Below are 22017 nucleotides of genomic sequence, written 5' to 3'. Positions count from 1 at the left end.
TCAACATTTTGTTATCCAACAATATCAATTATAAGTCAATCTGAAAGAAAAGCAGATTCAATGCATAGCAAGCATAGTGTTCATCTAAATACAATGACAAATAACTTGCAACAACCAATTACATTCTCAAATCATGGAACTGTCTGTGAACCGGAAGCAGGTGAGCAGCTTCGCGTGCGGCAAAGAAAGCCTCTTCGCAGAATACAATATACGAATTACGGGATCGTCAGAATGTACACACTCATATACAGTGCACTAACATTTCGATTGACAAAGTGAAGCAAAGAAGAAAGAAAGCACTAGTTGTTATGCGCTTTGAGTCTCTTGGATGCTTGTGAAGATTCCTCACTGAGGTTTCCAACCATGGAGGGAGGAGCAACCGCTTGTTTAGCCGGAGCAACATCAACGGGACCCTATGGACATTAAGGGGAAGGATGGTGAAGCGATAAACCAAGTAGCTGATGTTACATGATTGCAGGTAGTAGTATCGTATCAGAAGACACATGCCAGGCAACACGAAACATCGAGAAGAGTTCATACCTTGGAATTGGGCAATGTAGCAGCCGTACCAGGTTGGCTGTTGGACGCACGCTTTCGAAGATTGATCTGTACGGAGATACTGGCTTGCGATAGATCAATGCCAGAGCTTTGTAATGCTTGAGTAAGAGTCGTCAGAAGCCTGTTTGGCGACATGAATTTTAGTTAAAAGTTCATGAACCTAGTAGGTGCTAATGTGTGCAGTCTATCGAGTAATTTGGAACCCACCCCTGCGAGTAGTTAGTAGATGCAGTAATCGTGCCTTCATCGATTATCAGGTCTTCTTGGTCATTCAACATCTCATTACTGGTGGCACAATCAGCAGGACTGGATGACCCTAACCAAAGTGACTGAGCCTGTGCTGGCACGGTAGCTGCAATACAAGGTACTAAATTTAATGCGTTTGTAGAAAGACCAACAAAAACAGAGATTGCACCCTACTTACCGACGAAACCTGAAGCACTTTCCATCTTGTACTGTACACCAGCAGTTGTGTCTGAGTCGATCGGGTTATGTGCATTTGGGATCAGAGAAGGCATAACCGGGATTTCTCCTTCGTCAAATGGTCCAGAGAATGCATGAGCAGAACCATTCCTAATAACTTGAGAGGGATCAGGCAAACCATCTACAGGGATTTGATTGTTATTCTGTTAAAAAAAAAATAGGATATAGTAGAAACTGTGAGCATGGCGAACGACAATGCATGATGCAAATGCTCGATAAGTTCTGAAGATGCACGAGTGCACGAGAATGTATATCCATATTCAAGTTCATTAATAAAAGGCACCTCGGCATTTTTCCAGAATGACCTGTAATAAACTTTCCCCTGCCAAAGAAATTTAAAAGCCAAAGGAAAGAAATTAGTCTAGTCTATGTCCATAACTAATTAGGACTCATATTCTAATTTGGACCTATTTAGAAAAGAACCTCAACCGGCTAAATATGTGCCCCTGGATGTCATAACTATGATACCAAGGAAAAGATGGAAACGACAAAAATAGTTGCGACAAAAAAAGGTATTCGGTTGACTTTGATGAGCAATGAAAGTGATGTATTCACTCTCTATAAACAAGTAAAAAGCCGTGAAAAAGCACGGTTTCTGTAAAACTTCGCTTTTATAATATAATGTATAGGATGTAAATTGAATTTACATGGTGTTCATGGAAATGCAGGTATAAAAACAAAAAAAAATCTGAGTGTCAGGTGTTGGAAATTAAATTTTATAACCAATTAATTGAATAGAACATGGACAAGATATTTTGTGTGTAGACTCCAATTTCTTAAGAGAATGATGAGAACATAAGGTCCCAAACTATTCAAGTGATGAATGATTTGTCAAGATTGATCATACAAAAGCATTAGCTCATAGATGAGCACGGTTCATGGACACGAATGCTAACTCGAATATGCATGAGTGTTAATTCTCATGAGACCAACAAGAGGTGTGAGAAGGAATTTAAATTGATTGAGAAATTGAGATCATCAAATCAACGAAGACCTTCAGATGATCTCAAATTGTTAAAAAAAATGGTTGTTGTTGTATGACTGAACAACCACAGTGTTCAAGCTTTCACATGGCACAAAGCACCAAGGCGACAAAACACGAAACAACCTTGTCCTTTGGTAGAACCAACTCTGACACATGCATTATGCTTGGTGTGCATCAAAGGAGCAAAATTCAAAAGGTCACGCCCCTTAAATTATGCCTTTTCAACAATTCAAAAAGCATCATCCCTAAAATTAGACACCTCTCCTCTTGCTAAAATTATTGAAACCTCAAGCATCAATCTTCTCCAATGGGCTCTTCTCCTCTTCTCTTTCTCTATAAGAGTTTCAATGAGTCAAAGTTTCATTAGAACTTAAAATTCGGAGTACTCCTATTTTAAGTCAAAAGTCGTATCTTGGGACTATTCCTGATAAACTGTAATCACTCTTAAAGACAGGATCTAACACTTGGTTTGGTCTTATAGTTCACTGAAAGGGTGCGTCAAGAACCCGAAGGGGTATCTCAATGACCAACAGTAAGGTTGTTGGTGACGACTGTCTCAAAAAGGTGAGTCAATCAACCTGAAAGGGATCCTGAGTAACTGACGACTACACATTGGTTCCTGCTAGCATTAACTAAAGACTGCATAATTTTTGGCAACTCGTCAAACTGTCAAATCTTGGGGAATAACTTAATGACATGGTATTTCTATGCCGTCAAATTAGTTAAGTTGGCATAACTTATCTGAAATTCTTGGACCTACTATGGTCCACATAGTATAATATGTAGGGATAAAGAAATAATCATTAATGTCACCCAACCTTCTACAAGGGTATTTATGTTAACATAAGGTGATTCAAGAAATAATCATTAAGGTCACTGAACCTTCTGCTGTTCTACAAGGGTATTTTATGTTAACATAAGGTGATTCATCGAACCTTCTACAAGGGTATTTTATGTTCACATAAGGTGATTCATCAATGTAATGTGAATAAATACAATAGATCTTTGTGTAGGCTAACCTGAGATGATTCGTCAATTTTGAGGTAATATGGTGTGTTTTATCAACTACTTCAAATAAGTAGTATAATCCTAAATCTGTTTTTTCAGACCAGCCAACCTTCAAAGTAAAGATCTCTTCAAGAAAAAGATGCATAAATAGACACCTTTATCCTAGAAACCATAGATGGCATAGAACAAACAAAGCTGATATGACCAAAACTTGAAAAGAGAAAAACAACTGGACCTTGTGTATGGACAATTTCACTAACAGTGTTTTGAGTAAGAGGTACGCATAGTCATGTGCAAGCATGAAAGAGCTTAACAAGCCATTACCCAAGGTTTTTGATTCTCCTGATTCCATCCTGGGAAAGAGGACTCGTACTTTTGTTCCTTCTCTTGTAAAAACCGTATGTACTCAATTACCTGACACATGATATCAGCAAAAACGTAACTCTTTGGAACTTCGTAACAAAATGAAAAGAGATACTTTGTTTACAACTGTCTGTGTCGTATATACCTCCAAAAGGAATGATGCTTTATCTCTCTTTTGATCGCTATGTGGTATGAGTTCCCTGAGTATCTGAAATCTACTAGCACAGGAAGTTCACATAAAATTTATCAAAAAGCAGTACGTATTGAATCTTGTATATCTGAAGAAAGTATATAACATCAGCTACTGTATCACTATAATCAGATAGCAAAAATGCAGAGACACAAATATAATCAAAACCATTGGTATTGCATAACAAATAAGAGGACTGTTTGAGAATAGAGATACACTCAGTCAAACACTCAACTAGTATCAGTTTTCTCCACTCCCCTGTTTGATAAAGTTTTAATACTTATACAGTGTCTTCTCCTGTTTCCAATTTAAGAACAAATGACATTGAACATATCAAATAGAGAACTGAACCATAAGCTTACACTTATATTCCAAATATGAAAAAAAACAACTAAAACCAAGCATGGGTGCAAAACAAAACATTACCTTTCATATATATAGGGATAGTAAAATGAGTTAATGCATTTCATAAATTAAAGAAAAAAAAACAGTTCAAAGACCAAATCTAAAGTACAAACTCAACCACTCCATCAAATTAGTTGTTGGATCCATCAATCAAATGAAAATGCTAATGGGGATCCTAGAACTTTTGTATTATGAAGCACAATTTCAAATGAACACTCTGATACTAAACTGCAAGAGACGTTGTAAAATTTAGAAATAAAATCTTCGATGGAAGCATCTACTAGAATGATTTATCTCAGTTAGAAATGAGATTCCCTTTAACGTTTCTTTCAAGTTTAAATATCATTATTTTGTGCTGGTGGGTGTTTTAGTCTCTGGCCAGTGTTATGCCAACTTTAAGCATGCTTCAAACCAAGGCAAAATCAACACAAATGAGTTTTAATCCAATAATCCCTCTTCACTTAATTTTTTATTTTCAAATATAAATCTATAGCAATTAGAAAGTCAATTGAATTAAAATTTTGAAGCAAAAAAATATAAAAAATAACAAAAAATCTGACTAATGATTATACTTTATTAATACCAAAATATTTGTTGTGCATCAAATGAGAACATTGGTTCTTGTAGCATCCTAGTAAGATCAATTCCATAATTTTCCAATACTCTTTAAATAATATTCCTATAGTCCCAAAACCTCTTGGTTTCTCTGCATGCCTATAAATATGTCTCAACTATCCATTGGGAGTTGAATTTATATTGATATAATTGAAACTAAAACAACCACAAGTATGTAATATGAATACATCTTTATTTATCCACATATGGAATCCAATCACTTGTTCTCCAAAAAGAACAGTTCTACTTGGTGAACAAAGACAAAGGACAGTGGGGAACTTGAGCAACTATCTCCATGCTTACCAGGCAGGCTCACTGTTTGCTATCAATTTCAACCCCTGTGATCCCTGATGCTTCAGAATAACAGTCAAGAATCAGACATCTTCTCACCAAAGCTAAGACAATTCGTTGCATGTCGGAATACAAATAGTAAGAAAGGTACTATTCGGCTAAATGGCATCTGCGGCTTCACCTCGTCTCCCTCATTTATTTCAGTGAATCAAACCCAAAAAATCCTAGTGCTAAGAGTTTTTCCGAGTCAAAATCAACAATCTAGCTGACTTCCCGTCCAAAGAGAACGGAAACAGAGTTTCCTCTCAGCATGTCATTCATTCCCAAAGTATCAAAAATAATGCCAATTTTTTACATTAAGCCAAACATAATTACATTCTTGGCTTTCTTAACTTAATCAACTTAATTAGTTTGCTAGAGGACCAAAAACAAAACACTCTAGGAACCATTAACACTGAATGTAACTGAATTTTCTCTGGTACTTCTGCCAATTGAGAATTAAAAGTGCCAAAGTGCAAATCATCTATTGGCCAGTAAATTATTCTTCTCATGCACTATGCAAACTTACAAACAATACCACTATCAGAAGGATTTGGATTTAGGGACAGTCAGTTAGAAAAGCATTTCACATAGAGTTAGATCAACTGATCAGTGAAATGCATCGCAGAATGCTTTGATTAAGTTAAGAAAAGCAAACTTACAGACCATGAAGTCCAATGTGAAATTTGGAATTATGCATCGTTACTTGCCTGTCATTAATTTTGTTTCTTCTCCGTTGCTCCATTGCAGAATGCTTTGATTTTGGTGTAGTGGGAAGATCATCCGTGCCACTTCCCTTCCCATCTACTTTGATGGTCAAATCTACTACCACCAACAAGAAAATATTAAGAATTCAGGAGAACTCTTAACAACCAAAAGCAAATTACAGGCACTAACTCCTGCAAATTACCGTTTTTGAAGTCTCAACTAATTCAATACGGAAAAAAAAAAAACCCAAAACTATGCGTCTATGAATTTTGCATTCAGAAGCATAAATTCCCACATTATTAACCGGTGAGAATTTCTAGGCTAATAGCAAGCACATCTGAAAGAGGCGAAACAAGCCAAAGCTTCGCGATCAAATACGCAAAGGAGTCACCTTTATGCGAGGGACCTTCCCTCCTCCCGAATTCCAACTCATCGTCGTCCTCATCTTCAAATCCCCTGCTGGATCTCGATGCAGTAGCATCCATGTCTCGTTTCTCCTCCGGAGCGGCTCCCAAAACAGCTAGCCACTTCGAGACCTGGAGAAGACGAACCACAGCACGAAGAGGAGAAGAACAAGGGGGTGGGTGGGACGGCGGAGGAAGAGTACGAAACAACTCGCAATTTCCTCAGCCCTGCGGGGGACGAAGGAAGGGGGGACCGGCCGCTGCCGCGTGAAGCAAGAGAAGCACCGCGAAGGGCAAACAGAAAGACGACCAAACCTTAATATTTGCTATTTTTCATATTCATACAAAAATGGAAAATATTTAAATTTCACTACCAAACTGTACTTTTTTATAAATGCCCCCCTGGTTAACAAAATACTGTCTCATATTAATTTTCACCAATAATTTTATACATATATTATTAATTGATTATATTATTTTAATTAATAAAAAAATCGAAAATATTATGTGATTATTTCGCATGACTCACTCATTGACAATTTTTCTTTTAAATTCATGTATCTCAATTAATTTTGAAGATGATAAAAATTAAAGCTATAAAAAGAGAAAAATTTCTACAGCTCTAATTGACAATTATTAAATCATATTAATTTGCCTTTTTATTCAATGCTTTTAAATTCTGCAAATTATTATTTTATGAAAGAATTTTAAAAAATTATCATGAAACAAAATTATTCTAAATATTTTTTAAAAACCGTTTTATTATATGTTAAAATTATTTTAATTTACTCAAAATTACTCTAATTTAACTAAAATTATTTTAATATTGAATAATTTTAATTAAAATAAAGTTTTTTAATATAAAAATGGGATGACATATTTTTAATATTTTTTAACAAAAATAAAAAATGCTCTCTTGATTTTTTTTCAAATAATTTAATATTTCACTGATATATTTATTGCAATAAAAATTTTGTTTTTTATTTTTAATAAATTTGATATGATATTTATACTTCGAACTGCCAACCAAGTAATTTAATATAAATGTGATCCATAATTATCCATAATTCTGGGTATTGATGTGCAAAAAGGCACGAACTAGATGCTGGTAATGTCCTAGAAGGTTCAAATATGCACAGAAGCCACTTAAATGCCCAGTATTTTTCATACAGACTTCTCCGGAGCGGATTTAGCGGCGACCTTTGAATTTGGTTTTGGGTGGCGGGCGTGAGATCCGAAATGACCACGCTGGCAGTTCACGTATTAGAGGCCAAAGGAACACGCGGCCAACACCAATTGGAAAGGTATGGATTTGAGTGGAAAAAGAAACGTGCACAGAGAATATTGCTACATGTGAGGTGGGCGGTCACGCTGTCGACGGGGGCTCACTCCTCGTGGAAAGCGTGATCTCACGTGTTACTCACACATAATCCACGTGACTCTTGCTCCCTACTCTTTTATCTATCTTAATAATCCATGTATTTACCGCCTAGTCACACCTGACCTTCTTCTCTTCTATAACATTTATAACATTACGGTATGATATTTAAATTATCATCTAGATTCTTAATTCAATCTTCAACTATAATATATTTATAAAAAAATTTCTTCAAATAAAATGTACAATAAAAAATACTAAATTTCTTGAAGTTAACTGCACTTTTCAATTTATCCAAGCCGAAAATTTTCATAGGATCGAATTAGATAAAATAATCAATGAAGTTAACTGAATTTTTAAAAATAAAAAATACCTTACTTTACGTTAAAGGTTAAAATAATAATAATTTTAAACTAAAAAAAAAAAAAAAAAAAACCAATCCCACTACTTTCTTTGACAAAATTATGTGTTTATATAGGTATTTTATATGAATGAGACTAATAACTAAGGGATATTAAATTTATGGATCGCATATTATAAGTATTTCTTGAGTTATCCTAATGATTGATCATAAATTTTTATAAAATCGAACTAATCACCCAGACTCGATATTACCCCAGTCTAATTAATCATTTTTTTTATATAAAATTACACTATCTTTAAAATGATCTAGAATTCAAAATTCCGCTACAATGAATTATTAAAAAAATTTCTCATTAAATAGATGTCCACAATGAATTATTAAAAAATTTTCTCATTAAATAGATAGTAGACATGAAAACATTGACGGTCAGAATAAACCTCCATATGTACTATATCGATTTACCTTAATAACACCCCCGGGCTATAGTGCAACTATAGAGCATCCATGTTGTCACTCAAACACCCACGGTTTGAGCCCGACTATGACAAATTTATAGAAATTTTTTCTCCAAATGGGGCACGCAACTAAAGGATGTTGGACTCTTGGGCTACCCACTGCAAGCGATTCCCGATTTACTCTGGTGGTCGGTGAAAAACTTTCATAAAATCGAATCGATCATCCCAGACTCGATATTACCCAACCTAATTAATCATTTTTTTTTCAATTTACCTTAATAACAAATAGAAAATATTCGTGAAACCTAATTAATCTTTTTTTAATAAAATTTCATCGATTAATTGTAAGAAAAATTAGTGCTTTAAATTAAGGATTTTTATTTGATTTATTATTTATACATGAAAGCCTATCAAATCCAATCTTTTATATTTTTTAGACTCTTATAATATATTTTTATAATAATTTAATATGGTATTAGTGCCTTTTTATATTTGACAAATAATGAAAAAATATAAATATACTATTTGTTAATATAAACCTGAGACTTATTATTATTATTATTATTTTCCTTCTCAGAGCCAAATATAAGTTGATAGTTTTGGCATAAATTCATCTTTGATATAATATTTTAATTTAATTTTAAAATTATCTTACATACTATGAAAAGCTCCCTAAGTAACTTGAGAACGACAAGAAGTTGAATCTAAATATTCACTTTGAAATCTGATTAAATACCCACTTACTTAGTTCTTATCTACTTGTGGCTACAGTGAGACTAAGCCGATAGTCCAAAGTTTGATGTTATCTATTTTAATATTTTTTTTAATGTACTTAAAGTGACTTCTCTTCTATCTCATCTATCAAGTAAATCTGAAACTTAACTTATATATACTTAAAAACGGACCTAAAAATACTTATCTCATTTAGAATTTAAACTCTGATTCTCTTATTCTTCTGCTGTGTATTTAACCAATAAACCACATCGGTAGAGTGAGAGGGGATCTCTTAGCTTGCATGCCGAATAAATTTGCTCGCCTATAACCTCTCTTGCAAGAGTAGTACTTCTAGACTCCCCAATGGTCATCTTCTTGTAACTTTTCACCCTCAGTGTCATCATGTGCCATTTAGTTGGTTCCCTGAAAACCAAAATAAATAAATAAAAGTAAAACTCTTGATTCATCTAATTTACCATGCCTAGAGAGGTGACTAGCCATCAAGTGCATACCATTGTGATCTAAAAATGAATGAGGGAGCACTTCCTCCACATAAATGGCCATAATCAATGGCAAGCAAAGAAGAAAAGTGCTTTGTATTCCATCTCATGAGCAAAAGTGTTTAAATCAGTAGTAGTTGTAGTCCCTCCTTCACTCACCCCTCGCGAGAATGGAGAAGAGACTCAACCTCTTCATGGCGGTGCTCCAGGGCCTCCTCTTTTGCACTACTACTAGGTGTGCAACAGTTCCGGCTATGTTCATCTTCGGTGACTCCCTCATTGACAGTGGCAACAACAACTACATTGCTTCCGTTGCCCGAGCAAACTACTACCCTTATGGTATCGACTTCATTGGCCCGACCGGTCGGTTCTGCAATGGCCTAACTGTCACAGACTATGCCGGTAGTTAGTCTTAACTTTTGATTGTATATATACTTTTGGGAGACAGGAATTTAAATGAGTTAGGATTTGGTGAAGCAAAATACCTGGGCTTGCCATTTCCTCCGCCATATCTCAGTGTGCCATCAGGTGCTGCCATGATCATGGGAGGAGTGAACTATGGATCGGCTGCTGCAGGCATTCTCGATGAGACTGGAAACAATTATGTAACTCGACTCTCTGCTCTTTTGATACTTGTTTTGAATTATGTTTCTCAAAGACACACAATGGAATTAGTAAGGTATTGTGTTGTGATGTAGGGAAGCAAGATTTCCCTCAATGAGCAGATTGAGCTGTTTGGTAAGACAGTTGAGATACAGTTGACAACCCTACTTTTAGATCCTGAGGCACTGTCTGACTACCTTTCAAGCTCACTCTTCATCGTCACCATCGGAAGCAATGACTATATCAACAACTATCTTCTTCCCGAATTCTACTCCACTAGTAGGATTTATTCTGGGGAAGACTTTGCCAAGCTGCTCGTCGACAACCTGTCACAACAATTGATGGTAATTTCAGTATTCGATAACTATAAAGGATATCCTTGCATACACGGAGGAACACAACGATAAAATTATGGCTATCCATACTTGCATCTTCATAAGTAGTATCAGTTTTGGAACTGTAAGCCTGCATCTTCATAACTAAAATTATTCCTTCCCAGAGGATGTACAATATAGGAGCTAGGAAGATGCTCTTGGTTGGGATCGGTCCACTCGGGTGCATCCCTAATCAATTAGCCATGAACCCCAATGCCACTGGATGCGTTGAAGCGGTTAATGACCTAGTGAGGCCATTCAACCAAAACCTCAAACAAGCAATGCTCAAGCTGAACTCCACTCTGCCGGGTTCCTTCTTTGTGTTCCACAACATCTATGATACCTTCATTGACATGGTCCAAAACTCTTCAAAGTATGGTAAGGTCATTGAATTCCACTCTTCAAAGTTATATTGAGTTTTATGATGAACTAATGTAAAGATTTTTAGTACATGGAAAATTGGAGGAGTGTGCATAAAACCTACCTTCTTTATCTATATTTTTATCTCACTTTTGATTTTTGGAATCATTGTTTCTAGGGTTCTTGGTCACTAACCAAGCTTGTTGCGGTCATGGAAGATATGGAGGGCAGCTCAGTTGCTTACCTATGGAGCGCCCATGTTCCAACAGAGATCAATATCTCTTTTGGGACTCTTTTCACCCAACACAAGCAGCCAATGCTATCATGTCCAATGGATGTTTTAGTGCGACTGCCACCGATTGCTTTCCAATCACCGGAGATCAATTGGTGGAGATTTAGTGAAATGTATTAACTTGTGATGGTATTTCCAATCACCGGAGATCAATTGGTGGAGATTTAGTGAAATGTATTAACTTGTGATGGTATTTCATCTGCGAAAGGATTTAGTTGGTACCGTATAAATTAGTACTTATATCATAACAAAGAAAAAAACTATACACACAATAAAAAGAAGAGAGCTAAAAAGGGAATCCTGAAGTTGTAGTTATACATTACCTTTAGACATAGAGAGAGTGAGATTAGTGAAAGCAACCCATTTAGAAAGATTCATTAGTCACTCCAAATCACTTTTGCAGAAGTTGTTAGACTTGATGCAGTCAAACAGAGTAGAAAGTGAGGAATCAGTTAGAAGAGCATGCACTTGGAAATTCATTATGATTAGAATTTTCCAGCTACAAGTTACAACCTGAAAAGGCAAGCAAAATGAACTGAGATTCTTAAAGGAAATGCGAACAAGCAAACAACAGATTGTGTACATAGCTCCTATGACTCAGATATTATTGGCTCTCAACAGCTATTTTGAAGGCTAGAGTTGTCGAATCGATCATGCTCCCTGAAACCTAGCTTTTAAACTAGGTCAATCCCACACAGTGATTACATAGATTAGGTTTCCTACCAACAGTAGCTAAAAGTATGGTTCTACACCTGAAAGTAGCAGCTTACTCCCCCTTTGTTGACTTGATCACCGCTCTAAATTGAGGGGAATCTAAATGCATAAATCAACAATAGTTAAGCTACTGTACAAATCTGGCCATTGGTAACCACATTTAGTTTCAAAGTTCTAGAAATTTAAGTTAATGGTCCAATTGAAAGATGTTCTTCAAATATTGACATAATGCAAAGTTAGCAAAATAACATGTTAGAAACTGAAGGATACTCCAGAATTTGTCGCATGGCCTTTGCATTTTTACAATGATAGTTGATTTTGGAATATTGCAAGGCCTTGTTAAATGACCTATGAAAAAATGTCATAAAGAATAACAATTTCCAATTATGACATACTCTGCAAACAAAGCACAGCAAAAAGAAAAAGGTTCAAAGCCAGTACTCAAGCATTTTTATTTCTGGATCTTTTGAGAGAACAGTCATGTGTTCCTGCATATCTTGTAACACTTCTGTAGCTTCACAATCTAATAATAATCTAGCACATTTTGGAGTTTCTGAAAGAAACTCAATGAGAAAAAATGATGTTCCCAACAAACAATACAAGGTCCTCAATTAAGTTTGCTGGAATTTGAAACACAAATTTCATACATATAGTGATAAGGTATATATATATTACAAGTGACTATAAGAAAAATAAATTATAAGAAATTATAGATCTTCAAAATCTATTTTTCCCTTTGGCATCACTATGCTAGCATTGGCAAGAAGCAAGTGCAGTAAGAGTGAGTATATGCAAGGAAATTTAGATAACAAGGCTATTGTTCATCAAAATCTCTATTAATAACAGGAGAGCTAATCCTAGAATGAAGAGTTGGAAGAGAAGACGACAAGGAAGTCATTCACTGACTAACTTAAACATGGATGACTATCCTAACAAGGACGTTGGTAACAAAGGCCTGAATTAAAATGAGAAAAGGGAATTACTACCTTCGCCATCAGAATCTGATGATTCAATTTCAACATATGACTCCTTCATAGCAGCAGCAGTACTTTTTACCTTTGCATGATCCTGCACAAAAAAAAAAATTAAAAAAATAATACTGCTTTCAAAACTGTCCAAGAACAACAAAGGTGCCTTCAACCTTTCAAATCAAGGATCATTCTGTAACTATAAGTATAGAGCAGTCACGGAAGGTTGGTTTCCCCCTTTTAATCTACAATGGCATGCTACAACGCACACCGGAAAGAAGCATCAAATGCAAAGCCATAAATATTTATGTGAACAATCTGAATATGGATAGAAAATATGGGCAATGAGGAAGACAAACAAATTCACTATAATGGAGGATTATAACATCCAAAGAGACTGAATGGATCCTAGAAAATAAGCTGCACACCGACCCCTTTCTCGTGTTATCATATCAAGATTTTCCACAAAGCAGCAAACCATTCGAGCCCTGGTACTGCTATTTTATCTACTATCAGAAGAATTCTTCTTAAGTTTCGCAAAAATTTGCGCGAACACACTCAATTTTACCTTCCTAAGAAATGCAACAGCATAGGCACCTTTCCGTAAAACAGCAAAGTTAGAAACAATGGAAAGCACCTTTTCTCAGGATGCAGATGATATATCATATTCTCAAGGAGACTGCAGCAACCCCGAGCCATGATTTTTACAGGAGAAAAATGGTGGCGCGCCTAACGAATCGAACCCCGAACTGCGTGTTCCCCATGTCACTTGAGTACTCGATCAATGCCGAATCTTCGAATACGAATCAAACGCATTCATTTTCTGAGGTATGGAGCTAATTTGCAGATTGCGAGTCCAAAGAACAGATTTTTCTTTCACACAAAGGTGCGAACAGCACAAAATGGAAGGGAAGAACAAAAAACTAACCTCGATCTTTTCCTCCGGGGAAGGCAGACCCCTTTCCGCCTTCGATTCGAGACTTCGAGCAATTGCAGATCGGGAAGGCAGAGGTTTTTTGCCGATCGCGGGAAGAAATCCAATTTATTTATTTTCCTAAATTTTGTTAAATCTTTTTCTTTCACTTTTATTGTTTTTTCAAGATAGTTTCTAATTTTTCTTATTATAATTTATATTTCCCTGATTTATCTACTGATATTTTGCTCGCTTTTTAATTGATATATTCTGCCATTGATATTGGATATTCCACTTTATTTCGTTAATTAGTTTTTTTACAATTAAATAATAATTGACGGCGCACGATATCTTCCTCCGCTGCCGTATGAGCTCAACCACAGCCGCCGGCGGCGAACCCGACCCTCGATCTCCCCACGTCGTACACTACACTGTACGTCTCCTGCTGCTTGTTGCCGATGATGGCCACCCTCCCCGCCGGCGCGAAGGCCAGGCACGTCGTCGCCTCGTCCACGTCGATCATCACGTTGGCCGCCGCGAGCCTCAGGGCGGCGCCGCCCTGGAACACCATCTCCACCGACGGCACCGCCAGTCGCCGGAGACTCCCGCGGAAGCACGTGTCGAGGATCGAGAACGCCGGCGCCGGCACCGCCCCTCGCCCCTTCATCGCCGCCGTCACCGCGGCGCTTAGCGAAGAGTATACCTCCCGCGGGAGCCGCGTGATCACCGTCCCCGAGTCGATGATCGTCGGCGCGGCGGAGTACGACGCCTCGGAAACAGAGAGGGCTTGGCCGGCGACGGACACCCCGGCGAGGCGCACGAAGTAGAGCGTGTCGTCGAGGGTGCTTGACTGTAACGGAGTGAACGCGAACCGGTCGGAGTCGTAGCTGCCGAGGGAGAGGTAGCCGGCGGAGGAGTCGGTGGGGAGGCAGTAGGCGAAGGAGTTGCCGACGCTCGGCGCAAATTGGGAGAGGAGGGAGAGGCGGTTGCGGGCCAGGCCGATTAGACCGTCGGAGCGGCCGAAGAGGCCCTCGTTGTCCTGGCCGCAACCGTAGACGAAGCCGGGGAGGGAAGCAGAGGAGAAGGTGAGGGTGTCCTCGCTGAGGTAGCCGACGGAGAAGGAGCTGTCGCCGTAGCTGGCCTCGTAGATGCAGACGCCGGAGTGGGAGCAGGCGGAGGGATTCAGGGTGGCCTCCTGGAGGCTGTCGCACGCGGCGGCGGAGCAAGGGAGGGGGTGGTAGGTGGAGGAGGCGGCGGGGTCGAAGGGGCGGCCCACCTGAGGGTGGCAGGAGACGCGGCAGGGGGAGCACTGGATCCAGGAGAGGGAGGAGCCGGTGTCGACGAGGACAGAGAAGGAGCGAGACGGGGTGCCGAGGCCGATGCGGGCGACGTAGTTCCCGACGCCGACGGCGGAGCCGGGGGAGAGCGGAGCGGCGACGGCGGAGGGGCGGGCGAGGGAGGACCGAGCGGATTTGTCGAGGCGGGCGTCGAGGGAGAGGACGCGGGCGGCGTCGTGGTTGAGGATGGCGGAGAAGTCGAGGTCCGGGGACGGAGCCGCCGGCGAGCAAGGGCTCCGCGGGTGGTGGAGGGTGACGTGGACGCCGGAACGGTTCAGATGCCGCGCCTTATCTGTACGTACACGTGGATGGCTAATTAATTACGAACTGAAAAATAATCAGAAAATTAAAAACTAATGAGAAGAAAATTATTAAATTGTATTTTTTTTTTATGTGTTGCTTTATAACATATTGATCCTTTAAACAAAAAAATCCCAATGTCTTCCCTCTATCGGGTTCGATACACATAGATTCAAAGGTTAATAGTGTCCGTAATTTATCTCTGTGTTGATCCTAGAACAAATTGATAAGGACGATAGGAATGAACATATTTATCTTTTACGACTATAATTTTATACTAGATTGATTTGAGATCAGAACCCAATCGGATTTAAAATTCGGTAAAATTGAATCCTTAGGGTCTCGGATCTCTAGGCTAAAAAAATAAGTCATAAGATATCTAATTTTAAGGCCAACAAAGTTGTCCCAACAAAAAAAGTATAGAATTGTTCTAAATGTAGATATTTTGTCCTAATGTGAAAGTGATCACAAGTTTGGTGATAAAGTATTGGACCATCTCAAACTTGGACTTGTGGTTGTTGAGTTAGTGGACTCTTGTCAATTAAGATGGCATAAAAAAAGCATAGTAACATTGCTAGTTGGCAATGACTTAATGACTTGATGGAGGACCATTTGATCAAGATTCAAAATCTCTAGCTAGATGTATTAGAATTTTAAAATCATATTAATATTATTTTTATATTAGTCCTCCATTATAAGTTAAAAAAAGTGATGAAACCTTTATTTATATATATATATATATATATATATATATTATTTGGGGTTGAGTGGTATTAAATTTTGATAATTTATTAAAATGATATATTTTAATTTTTGTTTTGTTGGAACACAGTTCAAACAACTATTTTATATTTTTTTTTTAAAATAAAAAACAATTTATTTTCATTGTCTTAGCACACTCTAAATGGAGGCACCGACTAGATTCTTTTTATCCATTATAAAATTATTATTATTATTATTATTAAATCACTTAACGAAAATTAAGTGGTCGGCCATTCAAATTTCCCTTTCTCCTTTCATTTCCTTCCTTTCTCATCTTTTCCTTTCCTTTCCATTTCTTCTAGAAAAAATTTCCCACTTAGATTTCTTTTCTTCTTCTTCAATTCTCACTTAGAGTAAACAGAAACTTAAAGAAAAAACTCTTTCTAAAGAGAAGAATAAGAAGAACTACGTACCCAAGAACTTGGAAGAGCATGAGCCTGAGCGAACCCCAAAGTCAGCAGCAGCAGCAGCTGCAGTGAGGCCAAGGAAGAAGCAACAAGGAAGAAGGAGCAGAAACAACTTCTTCATAACTCTCAGCTTCTTCACCTTTCAGCTACTCTCTCCTCTCACTTTGTGGCCTTTATATACAAATCCCACTGAGAAATTAAATTCCAAAAAGGTGAAACAGAGAAGTTAATAAAAAAACAAAAAACAAAAACCAAAAAGAGATGAGGACTTTTGATACACAGCCCACAAGACTCTCCCTCCCTCACAGGAAAGTGAACAATGAATTCAACCACTTGGGCCTCAACCAATCAAGTTAATGCATCCATAAATACATAAATACTCAGTATTTTACTTAATGGCTACCACAAGAGAATGAAGGTAATCAACAACTAATTAAACAGATACACTTCTTTTCAGTTCATTCATTCCTGCTTGTTCCATAGAGATAGAGGTGTGTATATGTATGATGGTATTTATTTCTCTATTATGATTGTAATTGCAGATAAACCCAATAAAAGTAAGAGATCTAATTGATGAATATATATTTTGTGATAGAAGTCTGTTAACCCGCTTCCATGGTCCCCGTAGGGTTAATGTAACGAAACTTCGCTCTTTCTGTCCGGAAGAAGATATGGCTATCAATCTATCATCGTCCTAATTCTTACCGAAGATCAACTTGCCCGTAAAGGTGTCTCATTTTGATCTCTAAATTGTTCTGGTGAAGACGACAATGACTAACGATTTAGGTTCGATTTACAATTTTCATCGTTTTCAATTTCATCAATAGAGGTTGTAAATGAATCAAACGTTCATAAACAAACTTGGTATTAGGCTTGATGAGTAAAGTCAATTAAATGAACAAGGTTGAACAATTCTTTGAATCTTTCCGAAGTAATATTCATGGTTTAGAAACCTTACGGTGTTAGCCACGAGACAAAAATATTTTCAATGTGATTGAACCATAGAAAGTGAAGTGTCAACCACCATGTGGTGTGTCTAAGATCCATCATCATCACTCAAACTTTATCTTGTTTTTGTACTCTTTTGTGCTGAATTTATGTATCAGCATAACAGCTCATGCTTGAAAAGAACACTGTGTTTTAGGGTTTCAGACTGTTCTTACTGTTCTTAATTTCAGTGTTTTAGGGTTTGTGAGTTGAGCAAGTTCATCATCAGAGTTGGCAGATGGAGACAGGGATTTTTATATTCCAGAGATGGTTAAATTATTTAATTAGATAATTATGTTGCCAGCCATTGGTTAGATACACATCACATCAAGTAATTAAAGTTGATGCTCAAGTAAGAGTTAGGGTTAGTTGTACATTACAGTTGTGACCAGCATTTTGGTACCATTATAAGTACTAACTACTCAATTCACATTGAATTCTACTCTCAACACTTGTTTTTAAAGTTTAAGTGTTTGTTTGTTTCGCGAAGATTTGTTAGTTAAGAAATTTTGAGTTTTATTATATCCGACGAAAGACTCTACGCAAAAGAGAAGGGTCAACATACTTCTATGGATATAGACAAATGTACAATGGTGAAATGCTCAAAGGATTAGGATTTGAAACTCAAATTGCATAATATTTTAGAGGTTGACTTCTGAGTGTACATAAATTATGTTTCAAATTTACTTAACAGATGAATGAGAGTCAGTCTATCTTAAGATTAGTCAAGTGAACCTTAGACTCTTAAATTCATAAAAAAAAAGGTCTACAACGAAATCGAACGGTAAACTTATTTGATAATGTAATCAAGATGGCAACGCGAATCATGACTTTGTAAGTTGACAATGAACTCCTATGGTTTAGTCATAGGGTGAAACTAATCTCTAAGATGATATTGTCTCGTATATTCATTATTGCAACCCTTTACTCAAATTCGTCAAACATGGAGGGGTGAAAAGCGAAAAAGCATTCGGATTTTACAGATCGGATTATGGCTCAGGTGAATGGCCCACTAGCCCAGTTTAAAAGGCCCGTCAACGTGCATTTGGGCCTGGGTGAAATAGAGCCCATATTCTAAATTATTATATGGTTAATTAAAATTCCTCTGCAATTTTTTAACATTGAGTTTAATTTATTTTTTACCCAAATAAAAATCCAACGGTCGATTTCTAGGGCATCCGACTTAAGTGTACAATTCTAGAACCTTCTCGTCTTTGCCCCTTCTCCAAGCTTCCGCCTCGCGACTTATTAGGGTTTTAGTTTGACCCGCATCCCCCCACTATATCTAGGGTTTTATCGCTTCACCCGCTTTATCGTAACCGCTCGCCTCGCCGCCGCACTCGATCCCGCGTGCCTCATCTCTCCTTCCATGGCGAACGGCTCCGTGCTTCTCTCGAGGATGTCTAGATCGAGGGCCTTCACTTCGGCCGTCTCCTCCGCACTGCCGCAGGTTTCCAACTTTACCTTCCGATTGGGCAAACTGTACATCTTTTTCGTTTGATCTAGAATTTCTTGGTCCGAACTGGCGTTTTTCTTCGAACAAAAAAAGTACCAGTGCGTTTGTTTATCTGGTATAGTCATATTGATTATGGTGTATAAGACTGGATTTTCATGCGGCAAGTGCCCGATTTTTTGGTAGATATAAAAATCTTAGAATTCTCCCTTCTTTTTGATTATCTAGAGGTATGGTTGATGGTCTGGACGTAGATGATGAAGGTTTTGTACTGACAGATTAAACTGGTCCAGTTTTATGGTGTTTGCTTAATTTTATCTTGCTTCAGCATGAAATCTTTAGTATATGAATTTGGTTTTCAACCTATTTATGTTAAAGCTCAACGCATCTTTATATTATTTTTTGGTTTCTGTATATCCAGGCTTCCAGTTTTCTAAAAGCATCCTATGGCATGTCTTCTTTGTCTCAAAGATGGACCACTGCTGCAAGAGCGTTCAGGTAGTACTTTGACCTCAGCTCTCACTTTATCTATTTAGTATCTGAATGCTGCAAGAGCATTGATGTAATATTTTCTGATGGAAGTTCTGAAATGTTTGATTGTAAGCAGCTCAAAGCCTGCAAGTGCTGATGTTATTGGGATTGATTTGGGCACTACCAATTCATGTGTGTCGGTCATGGAGGGGAAGGTGCATATTATGCTTCCTATTCTTTACAAAGCCTTTTTGATTTGTTTAAGCAGTTAAGCCTGAGTCTTTGTGTGCCACTAGCTTTTCTAATGTTTCTATCTTGGTTGGTTGAATCAGACACCAAAGGTGATTGAGAATGCAGAAGGTGCAAGGACTACTCCATCTGTTGTTTCCTTCAATCCGAAGGGTGAGCTTTTGGTGGGTACTCCCGCGAAGCGACAAGCTGTGACGAATCCAACAAACACCTTATTTGGCACTAAAAGACTGATTGGGAGAAGGTTTGACGACCCCCAGACTCAAAAGGAACTAAAGATGGTTCCCTATAAAATTGTCAAGGCACCTAGTGGAGATGCGTGGGTGGAGATGAATGGTCAGCAATATTCGCCGAGCCAGATTGGTGCATTTGTCCTCACCAAGATGAAGGAAACAGCAGAGGCTTATCTCGGTAAATCTGTCTCAAAGGCAGTCATCACTGTCCCTGCTTATTTCAATGATGCACAACGCCAAGCCACAAAGGATGCAGGGAGAATTGCAGGCCTCGAAGTTCTGAGAATTATCAATGAACCAACTGCGGCTGCACTTTCATACGGAATGAATGACAAGGAAGGTTTGATTGCTGTCTTTGACCTGGGTGGTGGAACTTTTGATGTATCCATCTTGGAAATTTCTAACGGGGTGTTTGAGGTTTGTTCTCTAACATGTTTCTCTGGTTTCTAGTATGTTCTTTGTTGCAATCTTTTTTATGTGATTTTCCATCTTCAGGTTAAGGCTACCAATGGGGACACATTCCTTGGCGGTGAAGACTTTGATAGTGCACTGCTGAACTATCTAGTTGATGAATTCAAAAGAACAGATAACATCGATTTATCCAAAGACAAATTAGCGTTACAAAGGTTGAGAGAAGCAGCTGAAAAGGCAAAAGTAGAACTCTCATCGACCATGCAAACGGAGATAAACCTTCCATTTATTACTGCTGATGCTTCAGGAGCAAAGCACTTCAACATTACATTGACCAGATCGAAGTTTGAATCTCTTGTCGGCCAGCTTATTGAGAGAACTCGCAGCCCTTGCATCAATTGTGTGAGAGATGCAGGCATCTCTGTTAAAGAAGTTGATGAGGTGCTTTTGGTCGGTGGAATGACAAGGGTTCCAAAGGTTCAGGAAATTGTCAACCAAATATTCGGGAAGGCACCTAGCAAGGGTGTGAACCCTGATGAGGCTGTGGCAATGGGAGCCGCCATACAAGGAGGGATTTTAAGAGGTGATGTTAAAGAGCTCCTGCTGCTCGACGTCACCCCTCTCTCCCTTGGTATCGAGACCCTCGGAGGGATATTTACCAGGCTCATCAACAGAAACACAACCATTCCTACAAAGAAAAGTCAATCCTTTTCTACTGCAGCTGATAATCAAACCCAAGTCGGGATCCGCGTATTGCAGGGCGAGAGGGAGATGGCGGCAGACAACAAGCTTCTCGGAGAGTTTGAGTTAACTGGAATTCCTCCTGCCCCTAGAGGCATGCCTCAAATTGAAGTCACCTTTGACATCGATGCAAATGGCATTGTGAAGGTATCGGCTAAGGACAAGGCAACCAACAAAGAGCAAGAAATAACGATAAGGTCTTCAGGTGGGCTATCTGAATCAGAGATAGAGAAGATGGTAAGAGAAGCAGAAATCCATGCACAAAAGGACCAGGAAAGGAAGGCCTTGATCGATATCAGAAACACAGCAGATACTACAATCTACAGTATCGAGAAGAGTCTCAGCGAGTTCAGAAGCAAGATTCCCGCTGAAGTCGCAAAAGAGATTGAAGACTCAGTTGCCGATTTGAAGTCTGCTATGGGTGACGACAACGTGGACAAGATCAAGGAGAAACTTGATGCAGCAAACAAAGCAGTCTCCAAGATCGGGCAACACATGCAACAAGGCGGCGGGGGAGGAGGGTCTTCTGGTGGATCTTCTGGTTCGGCTGGAGACCAGACTCCTGAGGCGGAGTACCAGGAAGCGAAGATGTAGGCTTCTAATTTGTATCCGACATAATTTTTGAGACTGGAGGTTCCATTTGATCACTCCTTAGGCAGTGAGTCGTTCACTGAAAACCATTTCCATCTTTGGTTAGTGGTGTAATAATTATACTCTTGGGTGTTTGAAAAACTTATGCTGCGATGGTAGTTTTGGAATTCCTTAAATCATTTTTTAATAATTGTTCAACATTTATTTAATATTGCACTTTAGGTCGATGATTCTTGAGCGAAAACAATCTTGTGATCTTCTAATATACCTGATGCGGTGATGATGAGGGATTCTATTTTGTTGTCATGGTAAAGATTAAAGGAGATCAAAATTAAGATGATCATTGGTTGGACGGCCTTGGTCGGTCGGGTGTGATATATTTCGATCGCGG

The 22017-nt window shown here is 38.3% G+C and overlaps 3 protein-coding genes and 1 long non-coding RNA gene across 5 annotated transcripts; 1 reads left to right on the top strand and 3 right to left on the bottom strand.

Annotated features, from left to right (window-relative positions):
* Positions 1-41: 41 nt before the first annotated feature.
* On the bottom strand, positions 42-6355 carry LOC122002902 (transcription factor BIM2-like). 2 transcript variants are annotated; one of them, XM_042558286.1, is made up of 9 exons: positions 6037-6354; positions 5648-5759; positions 3543-3612; positions 3359-3448; positions 1325-1363; positions 983-1184; positions 766-910; positions 541-679; positions 42-413 (listed from the first exon to the last, which is right to left on the bottom strand). In XM_042558286.1, the coding sequence occupies exons 1-9, from the start codon at positions 6128-6130 to the stop codon at positions 300-302; spliced, it is 1005 nt and encodes a 334-aa protein (XP_042414220.1). In that variant the 5' UTR covers positions 6131-6354; the 3' UTR covers positions 42-299. The 2 variants fall into 2 exon arrangements, with proteins under 2 accessions (XP_042414220.1, XP_042414221.1); XM_042558287.1 differs by lacking the exon at positions 1325-1363 and having other exon boundaries at positions 6037-6355.
* Positions 6356-8983: 2628 nt separating this feature from the next.
* Positions 8984-12778, bottom strand: LOC122002901. The gene is made up of 5 exons (XR_006117748.1): positions 11413-12778; positions 10489-11288; positions 9946-10389; positions 9473-9854; positions 8984-9383 (listed from the first exon to the last, which is right to left on the bottom strand). It is a non-coding gene; the product is annotated as an uncharacterized LOC122002901 (long non-coding RNA).
* Positions 12779-13960: 1182 nt separating this feature from the next.
* On the bottom strand, positions 13961-16790 carry LOC122002900 (aspartyl protease family protein At5g10770-like). The gene is made up of 2 exons (XM_042558285.1): positions 16497-16790; positions 13961-15313 (listed from the first exon to the last, which is right to left on the bottom strand). The coding sequence occupies exons 1-2, from the start codon at positions 16609-16611 to the stop codon at positions 14058-14060; spliced, it is 1371 nt and encodes a 456-aa protein (XP_042414219.1). The 5' UTR covers positions 16612-16790; the 3' UTR covers positions 13961-14057.
* A 1913-nt stretch (positions 16791-18703) lies between these two features.
* On the top strand, positions 18704-21802 carry LOC122002898 (heat shock 70 kDa protein, mitochondrial-like). The gene is made up of 5 exons (XM_042558284.1): positions 18704-18927; positions 19352-19428; positions 19538-19616; positions 19734-20300; positions 20379-21802. The coding sequence occupies exons 1-5, from the start codon at positions 18847-18849 to the stop codon at positions 21627-21629; spliced, it is 2055 nt and encodes a 684-aa protein (XP_042414218.1). The 5' UTR covers positions 18704-18846; the 3' UTR covers positions 21630-21802.
* Positions 21803-22017: the final 215 nt, after the last annotated feature.

This window comes from Zingiber officinale, chromosome 7A, assembly GCF_018446385.1.
Source record: "Zingiber officinale cultivar Zhangliang chromosome 7A, Zo_v1.1, whole genome shotgun sequence".
Lineage (NCBI taxonomy): Eukaryota > Viridiplantae > Streptophyta > Magnoliopsida > Zingiberales > Zingiberaceae > Zingiber > Zingiber officinale.
The sequence above is the reverse complement of the archived record's forward strand: the minus strand, read 5'-3'. Positions and strand labels throughout refer to the sequence as shown.